The 19,431-nt window shown below is 35.8% G+C and overlaps 1 protein-coding gene across 1 annotated transcript in view; it reads right to left on the bottom strand.

Annotated features, from left to right (window-relative positions):
- Window positions 1–212: 212 nt before the first annotated feature.
- The window catches only part of LOC107186422 (pleckstrin homology-like domain family B member 1), a 52,158-nt gene continuing 32,939 nt past the window's right edge, over window positions 213–19,431 (bottom strand). Inside the window, exons 11-13 of the mRNA XM_015574281.1 lie at window positions 2,908–3,072; window positions 1,046–1,303; window positions 213–478 (exon numbers count right to left, since the gene is read on the bottom strand). Coding sequence (XP_015429767.1) covers window positions 290–478; window positions 1,046–1,303; window positions 2,908–3,072 — 612 coding nt within the window. The 3' untranslated portion in view covers window positions 213–289. The remainder of the gene's footprint in view (window positions 479–1,045; window positions 1,304–2,907; window positions 3,073–19,431) is intronic.

Here is a 19,431-nt window from a genome sequence, read left to right as displayed (position 1 = left end):
ATCAGTCCCCTATTCGCAGAATCCAAAATATTTGTCTTAGATATACACAAGTCGAGATATAAGGATTTGTCATTCTATGTATAAAAATTTCCTGTTCAGCATCTCAAACGTGGCAGTTCTATTTTCCACTTCCCGATCTGACCTTGAGTCTCTTCGAGCGATCACGAAGTTCGATTCCTGAGCCTACTGTGGCTCGACAAGTATTGGGGGGAAACGCGCGTCGCACAGCCGCGGCACCCTGTAAAACGGATCTCGACCAGAAACGTGAGAACGGTCATCTCTCGGCTTATCAGATACCGTGATCGAACTCGTGATATCCCTCGGCGCCGGTGAACACCACGTCCACCCAGACCCGCATAGCCTCTGGACTCGGCGCCATTAAGTGATACAGCCTGGACGATGTTTTAATGATAAACGTTAACGACGGATGCGGCGACCGTACGGTGTTCATGTGGTCCACGTAAACCTCCTCGATCGACTGTACATACAGAAAAGTAGTTGTATGAAACAATTTCTACTTACTTGAATACAAGATTTTTATGTCTAAACCGTTAGAATGTTGTATTTATTGAGAAAAAGGAAAGAAACCCCCCTAGGGCTCGAAATTGATATGAAAAATTTATTAAAATTTAACAAGATAAATGAAACAAATGATTTTTCTTTTCAGAAAATCGTTCTTATGATTGTATCACTCATTAAAAAACGCACAATTTAAGAAAACGTTTTTTGCTATACTCTGTAGTTCCAAAGATATTCTGAAAAGTATGTTTTCAGACTCTAGCTTTGAGGGCTGTTTTCACCCCTTTAGTATAGGCCGCTATAATAAAATACGTGTCACATATTTTTCCGTAAACTATAACACACATAAATGGTATTAAAATCGTCGTGTTTGGATTTGATTTGTTTCCTTGTTAGTTTTGAAATGAAATTCTCAGTTTAGTATGCAATTTCGTTATATATGTGTAACAACCTTTGATGAACAAATAAATCTGTGAGTCGCTATAGTTATGACTGGCTATGAGAATGGTATAATGTTACCCCATACCTGAAAGTAGATCACACCCCGCGCCTTCCTCGAGGAGCTATCGCTGTAATACGACAATGTCTTTCTTTTCCGGTCAAAGACGAACCATCGTTTGTTCCAGTGATGGAACTTCTTGCTCATCTTCGATAGGTAACCGCTGCAACTGGTCGTGTCGACCGTGACATCGTGTATCAGGGGCAACTGGTGCCCGGCAGTCTCGATGTGATGCCTAAGGTCCAGGGACTCCGACTTGATGGGAAGGTATCTCGTGAGCGGCCTCTGGGCAAACGGACATAAATCATCGGATTTACAAGCCGTGAAACGAAGTGTCCGGTTAAATGGTAACCCTGTCGGCCCTGTCATTCGTCACACGTCGGGGTCCGAACCGACACGCGTGGAACGTGTCACGTGAAAATAGAACTTATGGAGTCGGGGGAAACATTCTAACGCGTGCTGGTCTGTGTTTTTGGAGCCACTATTTGACCTTCGAATACACTTTGAAAAATAATACGAGTTGCAAAAACTAAACGTAGAAAACTGAATGTTCAAAACAATGGATGTTCTAAAAATGAATATTCAAAACAATGGATGTTCCATAATTGAATGTCCAAAACAATGGATGTTCCAGCAGTGGATGTTCTGAAAATGAATGTCCAAAACAATGGATGTACCAAAACTGAATGTCCAAAACAATGGATGTACCAAAACTGAATGTCCAAAACAATGGATGTTCCAAAACTGAATGTCCAAAACAATGGATGTTCCAAAACTGGATGTCCAAAACAATGGATGTTCCAGAAGTGGATGTTCTAAAACTGAATGTTCCAAAACTGGTTTTTCAAATCTGAATGTTCTAAAATTGGATGTCCCAAAACTCAACGTCCAAAGCTGAACATCTATAGCTGGATGTTCTAAAAGTATGGGTTACTGTGGACCACGCCTTATATTTCACGAAAAATTTCTTGGTGAAGGAGACATAGCGTTGTCAGAAAATCGACTGGGAGTACTTGTGGGAATAGACAGCCAATTGGTTCGTGTAAATGAAATAAGCTGAAAGCGACTGTTGTGGGCGTTGTAGATTCCTTGGAATTCAGAGAGACCGACGTGGAACGTTTATTTTTGTGATTAGAAGCTTGTAACGAGAGCCTTGTACCGAGAGGTTTGTAAAGTTGACAGCTGTCCATTTCGTGAAGTATGTGACCGTGGAGATTCTGTGATGAGGATTTGACAATCTTGTAATTGTAATTTGGGCGCTGTTCGAACACGGGAAGAGATTATTGTCAGAATATTTAGAATTTTTGTAAAAAGAAAAATATGACTAACAGGAAGGAATCATGTACCTACGTAAAAATTTTTTTTTCAAGTTTTAAGGGTGAAAAAAGAGGTTCAAAGTGAAGTGGATTAGTTAGATAAGGGAGTTCGCTAATAATTTCCTATACTTTCGTAACGATACAATAACCCTTCTGTACACTGCGTCAGTTATGTAAACTATTTTTCTAATGGCATCCTTCCATTATCATCGCCACGGCTATCGTCGATTTGAAAATCCATTGACATACTTTAATGGCCCTGACGCGTCATTCGTGATCAACGATGTGGATTTATTTTGAAGCTGGTACTCGCCATGGTCTACAATACACGACGAATTTTCTAGGACATGAATAGCTAGTTATAAATACCCTAATCAAAACTATTAAACATCGAGAGACTGAAATAATCCAGGATGTCAAAGTACCAGGTTGATCGACAGTCAAACTATTCTTTTTGGAATGTCCGACTGATTGTGAACAGTTAAACGGGGTGATTTACTATTCACTCTACGTTTTATTTCGGATGAACACGGATACTTTGAAAAAATTGAAGTAGACAAAGTTTCAATGTACCTGCAGTTTTGCCTTTTCGCGATGTTTCACTGGTTGCAGTGGTCCAAGGGTGTCCATCTCGCTGGATGTTTGTGAGAGAGGACGACTTCCGTTTCCATCGATTATCCCCCCGCTGTTATTGCTAAGTCTCTCGCCTTCCATTGATGCTCTTCGGTCGTCTCTCATCTGCAACAATACATAAATATCATGTAGCCAAGTATGTATATATCAATAAACAGATGAAAAAGAAAAGAAACACGACATAATATTAAAGAAGGACTATAAGTCCTTTTTGAGATTGATGAGTTTACAATAATAATATTTATTAACCTTCTGATTGAGACGAAATCTGAGGCTTGTTAACAGAAGCCTTACATTGACGTAATAAATGTTAGGTTTTTACAATGTGACAGTGTTCAACAGTTTGTCAGATAATTTTCTTCATTAACAAATTATATCGAATAAAAGTTACCCGAAATTTGTAATTTAACTTTTAAAAATTTGCAAACATACAATGATAAAGATTTAAATGGAGTCTGAAAAGTTTGTAGAACTTCAAGGAACATTTGTAAATTGTAACATCTGGCGAATATTTAACTATGAATGTTAATAGATAACACATGATGCTAGGAACAATACAGTTTTTATATATTTTATCATTATGAAACATATTTCCAAGTAGATTAGATGATTTACCACTTGTTCACAATACCACATGGCGATGGTTTCACGACACTTTTGGAGTGTTAAATTATTGTTCAATCAGAAATTAAACACTGAAATTTTCTTTGAAAACGCGCACGTATTGCTTCTAACGAGGCCCGAACAATACGGGCAGAGGTGCATATTCGTTTCTAAGCCACGGTTATATTTATAAATCCCGATGCGAAGAGCAGCGTGCTGCACCTGTTTACGCGTTTCGTTTTAAAAAATCTGTTCGGTCACAGAAATAATCGTGATCCTCCAACATTGCACAAAAATGGAAATGTTCGATGCATTTTTTCTCTTATTATTCAGAAATTTTTTATTTGAATCGCGAGCTAACACCGTGATAACCCTAAACTAGACATATTTACAGGAATTTTTTTTATTAAAATCGCGATTTAATCTTGTTTTTATATTAGATATTTCTACTTTACAATTTAGTTCCTTCTTAGAATGAATCACGTAATTTACTACTTTTATTGCGATTGTATGTTTAAATCAAATGTGTATGGAAACTAACAGAAGGTAGATATTATTAAGAGGAATAACATGTTATTTTTTAACAATGAAAATGTTAAGGCTGTAATGAACAAAAAATTAATAACGTTCGTATGTAGTGATAGTAGAAAGATGGTCTTCATAGGTGTTTCGTAGAACTTGAAAGTTGATATAAGAAGGAGTTAGTGGTTAAGGTGGCTTTCGGACGCCATATTGGATTTCTGAATTACGTTCTACCATAATCATAGAACTGAACATACGAGTTCATTAGATTACAAAAAGGTTCAGAAATTTTGATAGAATTATATATTATCGTCTATTGAATTAAAAAAAATATATCAATTATTCAATACATAATAATTATTGTAACGAAATACTAGAAATGAATCGTCAACGATCTAAACATCGTTACTATCCTGTTGCGAGTAACAGGGTAATTCTGTACCACATTTCCAACAAATACAAAATCACAATAATAGTATCCGATTGTTATGTACTAAAACTATCGTAGAAACTATTGTGTGTAATAGTATTTAACCCTGCTCTCTTTTTCAGACGTATCACGTTTTTGTAAATATTTGTTTTTAATGTCCAACGCACTTAAATTTCACGTCTTTTTTCTGTATTTCCCATTTCTTAAGACCAAATCATTTTAAAGTTTGAAATATGTTATTCAAAGAAATACAAATATTACGAAGAAGTGAGGAGAACAGCAGGGTTCACATAGAGTGATCTTGCAGACAAATATTCTTTAACAAATAATTCGCTGAAAGTATTGAAAGTATTAAGAAATAAAATAATTTGAAAAAAAAAAATACCACGAAGAAATACGCCATAAATATTACTTGTCTCGTGGATATCTTTTATTCCGTAGCGCGAAACGGTGGGAATTAATGGATTGCTGGAAATAACTCAAACTGCCGCTGGTTGTCGGCCTGCAGCAGCACGCTGTTAAGAACACAGTTAACGAGAAAAATTTGCGCAATGAAGCGGGAGACGAGAGCTAGGCGGGTGAAAATTACGGATCCCCGGCTTTTGTCCTTCTTCTTTCGTCCGTTCGAAGGGTTCGTAACGTTTTGTTTTGTCCCTACCAGAGACCGTGTACAATTAAAGGCGTGTCGCGTCCCGGAGAAAAATACTGCGAATCGGGGCGAAATATTAATTGATTTCTGAGTAACCCTGTAGTTCGTGCAGAAGTTTTTTCGTTCTGTCACGTATGTAACGGAGACTTTCCTACTTGAGTTTGTATTTGCAACAGAAATTATTTTCAAAAACTTTTGAGAAAAACTAACGTTTTAATTAATGTAGTTACAGACGTCAGTATCTGGTGCTAATTACTTTTGGAAATTCTTTGGACTTTTTTTCTTTTAATACTTTGGGAATTTTTCTTTTCGAAATTCAGTCTGAATCTTTGCAATTGAAGATGCAATAACGATTGGTATTATATAATTTTATAATATTCATCGTATTATAGACATTACATTTATTATATTATAATTATCTTATTGTTTCATTCATACAAAATGAATATAAAACTCTGCACGGTTTGAGAGCTTGCTTAATGGTGCTGTTTCAACTTCAAACAATGGAGTTACAGTGATTCACATATTTGTTCACGTACTTCCGAAATAACAATTAAATGTAAAGATTTATATGCAAATTCTGTTTCCGTATTTTCATTACTCTTGCTTTTATCATGGTTTAGTGGTAAGTTTTTCATAGTTTCGAAATGAAATTCGCAATTCAGGACATAATTTTGTCAAACAAAGGCTTTCCGTGAACAAATCGGTGGGTCACTGTAGTTTAATTTTATAAGTAATATTTTTTCAATGTTTATCTTGGGTAAAAAGAGAAAATTTATTACGATCGGTCGAATAGACTTTAAAATCGATTTATCTTGTTTATGTCCCTATTCCTTGCAGCAACAAGCCAAATATAAAAGAAAATGTAACAGCTAAAATTAAATTATATACAAATTATATAAGCACTGGTGTACTAGAAAAAAAAATGCTAATAAAGTTTCTCACATTTTAAGTGTGTTTACACTTTCTGGAAAATTTGATTTTCCGAAAGGAAGTCGCAACTTCCATTCCACGCGTCATATATCTTGTCTTCCGCGACATTTAGTTGCTCGTTCAATGAAAATACGATTCACGAAATGAGGAAAATTTTGATTTGTACATGTCTCAATATCAACATTTCTTTCTTCAAATTTAACATCTGTTTCGCCTGCTTCGCAACATTCAACGCCATTTTTATTATCAGATAAAAATGGCGGGAAGACTAGAAAACTGAGGATTATCCTCTAGTTGACACAACCAATAAATCTCCATCGCTCGAACATGCTAAACACAATGAAATTCCATTGTTATTTCTCATCCAAGAATACAAATTCCACCGTCATATCTCTATTAAAGACGCGTTCACGCGACTATTACTATTTTTAGCGATCTCAATAATACTCCAGCTGTCTGTTTCTCGAATAAATTTCCGAAACGACTTCATGCTCCCTATCCGCGCGTCACATTGAAACTATTCAAGCGAAATACTCCTCACGTGACTCGTAAATTTCACGAAACGCGCAGCAAGAACAACCTGCAATTGTTGCGTGCAAGTGTATCGCACCCGACTACGCGCGTCGTAGCAAGGGTAAATAGAAAACGTGGCCAAAAGAGACATAAAAAAAATACAGAAATAAAAAGTCACTAAACGTCACTTACTCGACGTCTACGAACGTGCTTCTTCTTGGTTCGATTCTTCATGTAACTTATCCACATGAGAGACATTGTTCGATCAAACTCTCTCCAACACACAAACGCTACCAGAGGAAGCCAAACGAGTCAGAGACGATAGAACAAGAACTGTGCAACGTGCTCGAAGTGGAATCCTTCTTCCTCTAACCGGTCTGTTATAATAGAATGTCTGATAATTCTTCTATTGTTTAATGCTTCGTCTATTGTCTATTGTTCGGGCCTCGACGCGATCCAAGCGTTCTTTCGGAGCCTCAACCGCGCGAAAACAGGACGAACGACAGCGAGGAACTGGTGTCGACCGACGAACGTTCGCCGGTTTTATTATTCGCAAGTTAAAATGCGACGTTTCTCCCTCTTCCTTCGCGCACTCCCCCAGGAACGTTCTAAAACGACGAAACCCACACACACGCGTGTTTCTGCGCACAGAAAATCATACCCGTGGGCTCATTCATGAGTAAACTTATCCGAACTTGCGCGTCTCTGACCACCACGCGAGCGTCTCTCCAACAAAAAGGGAGAGAGAAAGAGAGACTGGGCCACCCGTTCACGATCATTTCTGTCTAGCGATCGACGATATACGTGCGTCACCTTTCCTCGCCCCCGAATGTGCAACGAAAACGACGGAATTGTAAACTTACGTAAACTGGGCTGGAATTCTAATCTAACGTTTATTTCCTTTTTCTTCTTATCTTCTAGGACCGATGATCTATATTGCCTTTGCGTGTAATTTTGTTTCCTTGGCAGATAATGTTGGTAGGACGATGCAGAAGCAACGTCATTTTCTTTTTCATCGTTGATTTGGTTTAGTAAGATTTGTGAGTATATGTAAGATTGCTCGAAAAATAGAGTCGGAAATGAAAAAAATGTCAGAGAGTATATTGATCGACAAGATGTTGCCGTTACAATGGTTAACTTTTATTTGTTCCTTAAAAACCTTCCGTATCGCCCGCTTAGGACAGTCCTCAGGCCCCGGGACTATTTATGAGAGGGTGAATATTGGGGGGGGGGGGTTAGATGTTATCACCCAGGTGGCCTTCGGCTCGAACCTTGGCCTTCCCTCGATGGGACCGTTTTCCGACGAATACTATGTCTTATAGTTTATTCGTGATATTTTCCTTCTGGTGGGAAAATGGATTTAGCCTTTCTTATGTTGCAATTATTTTTGACTGCACGGTGTTAATGAGATGAATTTCTTATATCTCAACGGATAATGGGCACATTCGTTTATTTGGATGAAAATTTTTCTTTTGTACAGCGTTTAATTAACCCTGGAATGTAACATTGTAATTTTTTCAATTGAAGTTATAATATTGAAAGTTTCTTTGCTTCTAATATTACTCTGGTATCTCTACAAGTTTTCACAAAGAGAAAATAATTTAGAAAACGTTTAATTTTAGATGTAGGTGTATTTTTAATTTAAAGCCAGCGAGTATTCAATATAAAACGAAATAAAATACTAAGAAATGAGGTAAAAATAACAAATAACATAAAAAAAATGCTTATCTATATGAAAGGTCGCGTGGATGACAACTTTACTCCAAATGGTTTTTACAGGTTCTAAAGTCGCTGAACAGAAAGACATGAAACAAATGGCTACATTAAAGTTATAAAATACTCTTCCCAAAACAGACTCTAGGCTCCGTAACCTAATCCATTCACTATAAAGAAGATGGCCAACAGATTAATTCAACGACTGTCGTCCACGCGACTGCTCCAGGGTTAATGAACCTGAGAATTTCAATTTTAACCCTTTTGAACCGACTGTGTTTAATTTGGATTTTATTCTTTTTACGACGGTTTTATTGGTTTTCATGTTTGTTTGTTGTTTCCAATAAATTTTTGACCCACTTTTACCGAACCGATTTTCTTGAAATTTTTCACACAACGTATTTGCGACGACAGTTCAATGTTTTATCAATTTTTAGTTTATCTTTCCTTCCCCAGATTTTGACCCCCAGATTCTTATATTGACAGATAACCTCAGCAATATGAGTATCTGTGAGAAAATCTAAGGAAACAGAATGCAAATTGAGTTGATCCAAAATCCTGGCATTATGGGTAACCGGGCTTATTAAAATTTTAACTCTACTCACTAACCCCAGTAATACGGGTAACCATGAAAAGGGCTTAGTGAGTAGAGTTCAAATTTTTGTTGCTGTTTCCCGCCCAACGTCAAGGTGTGAAACGTGTCCAGAACTGAATGGTATGGCAGTGGTTAAAAACTCAAAATCAAATAGAAGACTAAAAAAGGTGTACTAAAATGTAAATAATAATTTTATTAGGTATCGCAACATTCGTGGTTATATGTGACTCGTCGTTAAAAAGAAAAATCATTACGTCTGGGTTTAATTTCCCTGAATCATTCTTGTTTTGAAACTTAGTGACGAGAAGATGTGCTTTCGAGTGATTACACTTCTTTATTTCCGGAAACGAACAAACCCGACGAAAACGACAAGAAAAGACTTCCTGTGTGCACAATGATCATACCGTAAACGAACGAAATAAAAAATGCACGAAAGTACACACCTTTCTCATTACTCATTCTCAAAATAAGGTCATCGCAAGAAGATGTAACTCAATAACCATAATACTTTCTTTTTTAAACGATGCAATGGCGTGTGTGTCACAGTATTCAGGACACGTATTGTATTTCACTGGTTAGGAGCAGTGCTTTGTATCGAAATAGAAAAAAAGCATCATCTACCCCAGAAATTGGATCTCTTACATTTAGGCCAGCCCAATCACATTAATGTTCCTTAAAACTGCACACAACCACTTTAAAACACGTCTTCCATACCGTGACCGTTTTTCGCAAAGGAGTGTCGTCCTCATAAAACGCATCACGATCACCCAGACGCGACGCAAGTATTATAAATTTTCCTCGAACAAGCACCTTGTTGCGCATTCTTTCGATATTCTCGTCTAACACGTCGAACCACCACCGTTCGCGCGATTCTCGTCGACGGACGATTTTCCCCGTGCGATGGTACCATTTTACTCGACGACGACCAGGACTGTTTTACGGAACGGTAACACGCGTCACACCGTGTAATTTATTCCCTCGAGAAGAGACACGGACTGTTACGAATACGTATTTTCACATACATTTTTAATAAGAATACCAGACAGTTTTTAATAAGACGTTCACTACCTTTTAAACAACTTCACATTTATTTGGAAGGTACTTAAAAAAAATCATGGCCCTTCAGTGACGATCGCCACTATTCTTTAACACTCTACGCCATTTTTGTCGAGCTCGAGATCGGAAAAATACAGACAAGGGTCGTTAAGAACGCGGATTTTCATTAATAACCAGGCACAGACATTTTTTATAAGAATAAAAGACAGGTCTTGTTAAGAAATACATTACTTTTAAGCAACTTCATATTTACTTACAAGGCACATAAAAAGCTCACGTTCCTTCAACGATGATCGTCACTGTTCTCCAACACCCTACGCCATTTTTGTCGAGCTCAAGGGCAGAAAATACCGTGTATTTAAACTGTATTGTTATCTTGTGAAGAAGACCATAGATTATAAAACCTAATATTATAAAAAAACCATTAATGAAACTGTACTAAAACTTTCATCTTAAACTTAAATGTATGTGCTAATTATAAGTATGTAAACATCTGCAGTCTAGTAATAAATAGAAATAATTATAAACACTATCAAATGCAAAGTTTTCATTTTCATATGCTACTTCACTGTACTATTCTTGTATGACACGTCGAACCACCACCGTCCATGTGATTTTCATCGACAGACGATTTTCCCCACGCGATGGTACCATTTTACTCGACGACGACCAGGAGGACCATTTTGCGGAACGATAACGCGCATCACACCGTGTAATTTATTCCCTTGAGGAAAGACACGAGCCGTTACGAATGCGTATTTTCACTAATAACCGGGCACAGGCATTCTGGGGCAAGCATTTTCGTCGCCGTAAGTGTATTTTCGCGAATGACACTCGTATCTGGGACGGAAGCCTGTAAACTTTCCCAGAGGGCAATAAACAGTTCTGGTATCGGAATGGCCGTCGGCGGGCTGCGTTAACCTCTTAAGGTGGCTTACGCAAATTGTTAATAATTATGAATTCAGTTGAAAATGTAACGGAACATTCTTAAAAGCTTCAACTTTCGATTGCTACCAGAAAATCGCAAGGTCAACGATAAAATTATAGAAAAAGAAACGTTGTAAAAATTTCTTTTTAACACAAGCCTTATGGAACTGTAGTTGGTACTGAGAAGTTAATCACTTCTTATTTAGTTACAAACAGTGACATTTTCATAAAAAATTATGTAGATATACATTTTTTTACGGAGATTATGATGGCACAGAAAGAAAATATATATTAAGGATAAAATAAAACTAAAGATGAAATTCAAAGTATGCAAATTTGGGTCTTAATGCGTTTGATAGTATCTTCTATGCATGTCTGATATAAACGTCAACGTCACTTCTGTTTTCCTTTGGTTTGTTCGACGAACTTCTCAATTTGTTCTTACAAATTAAAACCGAAAATTAAATTTTTTGACAATAAGGAAAAAAATGTTTGTCTTTTCCACTTATTTATCAATTTTGTTTCCACTTAAGTATTTTAAAGTAGTTTACAATATTAATCATTCAAATTAAATTGGTAAAATTGATAAAAAAAAAATACGAATCGCCATATGCACCAAACGCGTGAGCTACCTTAACGCGCACGCTCGAGTTAACTCGAGCAGGGTAAAATATTTAATGACTAATGACTGATTATAATTACAGTTTATTCTTGATAGATATAGAAAATAACTCTGCAAGGTAGACTGAACGTGTAAATGCACAAGTCAGTTTGCGCAAATTATTCGAACGTGTAAACGATCCTTTACACAGGAATTCACATTTTTATCGATTGATACTAGAATCGAAATAGAAGCTCGTGAATTCCAGTTTACGCGTTTTATTGCATTCGCGGTAAACGTAACGGACGACGGTTTGTCTTCAAGGAAGGGAAACTCGTAACGGTGTTACGAGCCTGGACAAAATTACCCACCCCCTGGTGTTTATTTTAAACGCGTCGAACAAACAAAAAGAGCGGCGGATTCCGACAGAGAACTAATTTTCTCGTGTCTATATTTTATTTTTACATGCTCGCTGATTTATCGGATTCCCGAGTTTCGCGATTCGTCTCCGCGTATCGTTTTTTTTCTCTCGGAAGTTTTCTCGCGGAATGACATTTACAACGAACGTAGATACGTGAGCGTATCATCGAGATTTTATAGGGAATATCTCGAGAATCTTTGTCTCGATACTCCGTGATCCCCTTCTGTTTACGACGTACATACATGGTCTGCCGAAAAAATCTCCAAACTGGAATTCAAAACAACAGTTTCCCTGTAAAATGACGATGCTCTTTATCATCGAATATTAAAACTAGTTAAATAAAATATCGAAATAACTGATAAAAATTGATATTCCCGACTAGAAAAATTGTTTTCTCAAAGAATAAAAATAAACAATAAAATATGGGCTTCGTCGCTATATTATCACCATTCCTTATAATATTTCCACATGCTTCATAACTACTTGTCGATTGTTATTTGGACACTCTGAAATAAAACTTACATAAATAAAAAAAATATTGCACAAACATCCGCAGTTTAGAAATTATACAATTGTTTGCAAAGTGTCTACTGATTCAAGGAGAAGTATTCTTTTATTATAAAAATTGGAATTTCCACGTTTAAGCAATGCATAACGATGAAGCACATTCTTTCATCTTTCATTCATTATTGGAAACTCTTTATCGAGGCAATAAATTTGCCCATTTCTGCCCCAGATAGGTCTGGTTAGGACCGAATTTCGAGCGGGACATTAATCATCGGTGGCAGAAGGACCGTCATCGGACCAAAACGCGAACCGATGACACGTGTGAAAAGCATTCGTTCCTCGAAAAGGATCGATATAAAACCGTGATCAATGGTGACGAATCGCGGGGCGGTATCGTCCGCGTCATTCTGCACAACTGGCTGCCAATGGGAATACCTTCTTTCGGTTGCGCGTCGGAATAAATAGGCGAGTCGAGTCTTTTTTCGATCTCGCGGATAAAAAATAGCCAGACGTCCACGATCACGAGACCACACGACGTCCTCGTCTTCCTGGTGGGGTGCCATTTTGAGAACTGCACTTTGATCGTACGATCACCGTAATAAATTCGTGTGCCAGTCGAAGGAGCGCAGGCCGAATATGTTTCATCGTGGAAACTTTTGCGAGCAGGATTTCGTTTGATGTTTGTGGGGGATCCTCATCATTTCCTGAAATCTGACTTCTCGCGTAGTGATCGATAAATCCAGATGGATTTTACCGTGTGACAGATATTGTTTTGAAGAGCGAATTCGTGGGATTGACGGGCGGTTTTTTTGTGTGCTTCTTGTTTTGCAGAATATTTTGGATTGTGGTTGTTGTATAACGTGTGATCAAATTTGAAAATTGTCCTGCTACACACTGCACCTGAGTACCATTTGGCAATGTTAAAATGAAATTCATGAAAAACTGATATTTTTCAATATTATTGGTTTTGTTAAGTTACTATGAATTGTGCTACTTTCATTAGTTGAGGAAAAGTAGGGACTGTAAACTTTTTTAATATGTAACAAGTTTTTATACTTATAGACAGACTGGTGGATGTTTATGCAAATTCAATTTCATGGACTAGCTTACGAAAGTAGGAATTAAAAAGAGTTTCATGTCTCCAATTGTAATGTTATATTAAATATTTTTAATAAGAAATTTATTACTTGTAAGCAGCTTCGTATTTATTTGGAAGGTATTTAAAAAAAACTCATGGTCCGTCAATGATGATTGCTATTGTGCTTCAGCACTCTATGCCATTTCTGTCGAGCTCAAGGACGGGAAAATATCGCGAATTTAAACTGTACTGCTATCTTACGAAGAAAACCATAGATTAATAAACTTAATATTACAAATAACTGTACTAAAACTTGCATCTTCAATTTGAATTGATTAATTACAAGTACGTAAATATCTGCAGTGTAACAATAAATAAAAATAGTTATAAGCATTACTAAATGGAAAATTTTAATTTTCATATGCTACTTTACTGCACGCCTTTGTGCCATATAAATGCATAGAAGAATCTTTAGTACATTTACTAAATTGCATATAGACTTTTGAAATTAAGCATTTATCGATGCACGCGCAATTTACATATAAATTACTATGGAATACCGTAGTCCAGCTTCGACAAGAGGTTAGTTGCTCGTACTAACTTCCGAATCGAATTGTACGCCATCTGCTGCGTTATCATTGCACGAATCGACGCATAATGGGTTAGCAATGCGGGTTCATTAAGGAGTCGAAACCTGTCTGTGGTCATCCGAACGCGGTTTTCTTGAAACAGCGCGACGTGCCTCGCTACCGGAAGTATTATTTAAAAAAAAAAAAAACGCGTAAATGTACCACAAATGTACTTCTGCGAGAGAATGCATATGGAATTAGCCATATAAAATGAATATACCAGTATATTTATGGGTCAACACCGGTCCCAGAGGAAACCACTGTGCGTAATCCGTATTTGCAGTGTCGAATCAGTGGAAAACTGCCTACAGACGCTTATCGAAATCCCATGAATATCGACACCAACAATCTTCAGAATTCTTCGACTATTAAAACTAAATCGTTTAAATGTTAAAATTAATTAATCCCACGTGGTATTTCTAGAATTTTTAATATTTCCGGTACTTACTGAATTATTAAGTTGGAGGAAAACCAATGGTCGATCATGTCTAAGTATAGCGTTATGATTTTGTACAGTTCGAATGAATGGCTGAACATGTAATTTTACAAATTCAAATTTGCAGCGCCTTGTAAAAACAAATAAAGGAATTATTTTCATATTCAACCGGCCATTTCTTTTCCACCAACTTAATAAGTATTTACAGTAATCAAATTAAGTTGGAGAAGCCTATGAAGCTGTAACTACATTATTATTATACATTATATGAACACTGTTATTCACTATCTAACAAGTTCGAGTTAGGGATAAAAGAAGACTCAAAAATAAAATTGATCTTGAGACTAAACTGTTTCGATAGCAATTACGAGGGCATGAAGGTGATGTGATCATGAACTGAATTGTTTTTTTTTATATATTGCTCGTTTAGTGAGGACCGAATCGCCCTGTACTAAAGTCCTCTTGGTGTAATTCGGATCCGTCTTCGTCTCATTAAGAGGCATAAAGCTGCTCCACGAGCCCGGATGAAATAATTGAATCCGTTAAGTACAGTGGTCGCCGGTCGTAATTACTAATATTAAACCGTCCAACCGAATGCTCCGCATAGTCCAAACTATTAAGTAATTAACACACACTCACACGACTAATAGTCATTTTCACTAGTTCTCGTAACTACATCATAGAAAAAGTTAAAAATTTTGGGGTTGTTTAATTACACAGGGTGATTCCGAAATGGTACAATCCAAATGAATGTGATTCTATGTGCAAAAATAAATCGAAAATCTAGAATAACATTTTTTCGTACGATGCTTCGTTTTCAAGATAATCAATTTTCAAAATTCGCTTAACACGTATGCATTCACAGTGACAATAAGTAGAAACAGAATGCAACGAACAGACGCGTCAGGCATGTCCTATTTCGATTGCATCCACATTCAATAGAGTGAATAGAGTTTCAAAAAATGTTATTCTACATATTTTCGACTTATTTTTGCGTGTAGAATCACATTCTTTCGGGTTGTACCACCATTTTGGAAACACCCTGTATTTAATATAATTAAGCTGCTGATTTTGTTCATTTTCAATCTATGCCACTGTAAAAAATATAGTAATATTAAATTCTGATGATTTAATAAACTTATTATATCATTATCAAGTCTCTTGGAAATTCTTGGCTGAGAAAATAAAATACTAACACCCTTCGAGTAAGAAGTACATACTTCAAAACTGAACAGTTAGTATAACTATAATTACTATACTATTTTTTTACGTACCCGCGTACTCTATACAAATGTTAATTAGGCAAGCATTGCATCTAAGTTTTATTGAGACAAATATTAGCTTCATAGTAAATTGTTAGAAAAAAAGTAATTTCTTTCTAATTAATTTTAAGTTTTTGTAAAATCACGTGGGGAAGTTTAAAGTTATATTAAACATTCGTATCCTAAATACAATATTTTAGATATACAGTTATCTTTTTCCCTATGTCTTGTATAAAATATAAACGAATTTTATTTATCAATTAACTTTTCTTCTTTATTCATGTGAAGTATTTATTTATTAATTTATTTTGTACATTTATATTCACCTGTAATTATTCGCGAGTTTCAATTATATTTTAATTGAATTAAATAATCGTGTGTTTTAATTCGATGCACTTTCTAAAATCGAATCATAAAGGGAACAAGAGATTCAATCGGGTGAGTAACTACTGAACTTTTATCGACACCACGGGTAGCAGCAGATAAATATAGTAACGGGCTTTTATTTGGTAGGTTCTCAAGAATTCGATCAAATAATTTTATGATAAATTAAGAGCATTTTGTAGCAGATTTACGTTGATAATAAATGATTTCTATATAGTTTTTACGATAATACCTATATAGAGGAAAAACGTTTATTTAATACATATACATATATTCACCATCGCTATTAGAAGTTTCCCCTTGTGTCCTAAAAAATTATTGTCTTTGTATTGTCGTTATGTTTTTAAAAAAAAAAATTCCACGGAAGAAACATGCATGTATTTCTATTTCAGAAATAAAGCTAAAGAAGTAATTAAAGTTAATATACATTTACATAAAAAAAGTGGAAGTGGTTAAAAATACTTATTTAACAGCTTGTATTATTCAAGAGTGTTTATACGATTGATACAAGACAGATATCCAAACAAAGACCACTTTAAACGTCAGTGAGAAAGACGTAAATATTATATCTATATATACTGAAACTTAGATAAATATTTTAAACACTTCTACAACTTCTTCCCAATTTTTTTTTATAGAACCATTATGTCGTCGGTATAAAACTTTCCTTTCGTTATTCACTAAAATATTTTTCATTACTGTTTCCTAGTTCGTTGACGTTTTCGAATTTTCTACCAATTAAAAAGTGTTGCAGTGTCCAAAATAGATGATAATTTGACGAGGCAATATCTAGAGAATAAAGTCGGTGGGGTAAAGTTTCCAAACAATTTTTCGTAATTTTCGTTTTATCTTTTTTCGTCACATCAGGTCTAGTGTTATTACGATGAAAAAGCATTTTACTTCTATTCAACAGCCCTGGTCGTGAAAAAAATTGTAAAATGTAGTATAAACACATCGAAGCACAAAGTTAACTTGTTTATTCATAAACTTTAAGACATGTTTGAAATATCGATCTAAAACCAGATATAAAACTCGGCATAAACTTATAGCATCACCTAATATATGTATAAGTTATTGTCTACGTGAAAATGTATGGGATTGAAGATAGTTCTGAAGGAAGATGGTAATAATATCTTTATTATATGCTGTAGTATAGTTGGACGAGTGCATACTGTGCACAGAGATATGAAAAATGTCGGTACGAATCTATGAGATGACCATCCCATCGTTTCGATCAGCTAGATATTTTCGCGAAACGCTGACTATTATTAATAATTAGTGGCCTGTAATGCAGGAGCACCTAAATCGAATTTAAAATGATTAAAAGGTGGATTAAACCAAATTCAAAATGATCGATAGATGGATTAAACCAAATCCAAAATGATCAGAAGGTGGACCAAAACTAAAGTCGACCAGCTGAGATATTTTCGTGAAACGTTAATTATTATTAATAATTAGAGGCCAACAATGCAGGACAAACTAAACTAAATCAAAAGTGATCAAAAGGTGGATTAAACCGAATTGAAAATGATTAAGAGGTGGATTAAACCAAATCCAAAATGATCAGAAAGTGGACCAAACCAAAGTCAACCAGCCAAGATATTTTCGTGAAACGTTGATTATTATTAATAATTAGAGGCCAGCAATGCAGGACAAACTAAACCACGGCTCGTTTCGCAAAACGACCCTGACTTAATTCCATGGTTTAATTTCAGACGTTCAGCAATGAGATTCCCGTGATTTTTCTCCTTTCAACGCGAACTAGAACACGTGTCTCGTTGCATCAGTTGCTCGACATTCGAACGGACTTAAGATTTTTCGGTGTGCGCGTTAAAGCGCGCCGTGACCGTTTAAAGCTGTCGAAACGGTTTTCGTCTAATTTGGCGCGAACCGACACTCAAACGGCCGCGAGAAATCGCCGCGTCAGTCCGTCAAATGCCTCGTCCCGTGGCGATTAACGGTCGGTTTGATTGGCTCGCGAGCAAGCCTTGATGGCGGGAAATTCGAGGAAGCCCGTTAATGTTTCCCAGTTGCGCGCGTTTGAGGTCGCCTTCCGGTTACGTTGACAGAGATGCTTTAATGGATTTCTATTTACGACACATACACGGTCACGGGAATATTTTATTGACCCCCTATATACCTCTGTTGACGCAGTTACTGAAAAAAGTTCCGCGTCATTCTTATTTTACATATCGTCTGTTTGCTACGAGAACGATAAAATTAATAAAAGTACATTTTTCAGGAAGTGAGGGTGTAACATTTTATTCCAGAAAAAAATTCTTGAAAAGTTTTATTTTCGCGGCCGTCACAGTGGTGTTTCCCTTAATTACTAGACCATTCAGTAATGAAAAAAAATTTTCTTTTGCTATTTAGGTAATGATTTTTGAATTTTGAGTTTCCAGTAAATTATAATAATTATAGTACATATTTAAAAAAGAGTGTTAAAACAGCCTTTTATGAATTGTGACATTGTTCTGGTTAAATAGTAAAATAGCTCACTCTTGGAGTTAATTTTTCAAGACATTTTGAATGCAGCGGTTTTTAGATGTATGATGATATTTAGTCAATATTAACTTATTAAGTACCAAGCAGTGAAATAATACGACATCTATATGTAAAATTTTTGGTTTTTTTACAAAATTATATACCTAAGTGGAAGCAAAAATACTGACGAAAAAATTATTAAGCAAATCCCTGGACTCTCTCTTCATAACCACAATGTTAAAAAACAGAATTCAATACTGTAAATATATTGAAAGAAAATTGCAAAATTGAAAATTGTAATAATCATAATTTATACTTAATACCTAATATTTACTAACGATTAGACAGCCGGTTATATATACCGTGCGAAAGTTTATTATTAATTATACATTCGAGAATATTTTGTTACCTACGATAAATACGGAAATTTTTCGTTATCTCATTATGCAAAATTTCATTGCGTCTGCACATTCATGGAATCAATATTATGTGTCAATATTAAAAAATCTTGATAAAGTACATGTATCACCATTTTGTATGGAATATAATTTATAGGTTTCGGATGACTAGTTAATGCTTTCAACAGGGTTTATGCTAATTTCATACGCACAGGCCAAGGAGCATCGTGCAGACCTGTTTCTTTGAACAGGTGCGTGGTAATGTTTCACAATCGCAAGAAGTCTGTCATTCGATCGTTGTAAAGAATTCTATTGCCGATGTA

Source organism: Dufourea novaeangliae, unplaced genomic scaffold (genome assembly GCF_001272555.1).
Source record: "Dufourea novaeangliae isolate 0120121106 unplaced genomic scaffold, ASM127255v1 scaffold88, whole genome shotgun sequence".
In the NCBI taxonomy this organism is placed as follows: domain Eukaryota; kingdom Metazoa; phylum Arthropoda; class Insecta; order Hymenoptera; family Halictidae; genus Dufourea; species Dufourea novaeangliae.
This window is presented reverse-complemented; position numbering and strand designations above follow the sequence as displayed.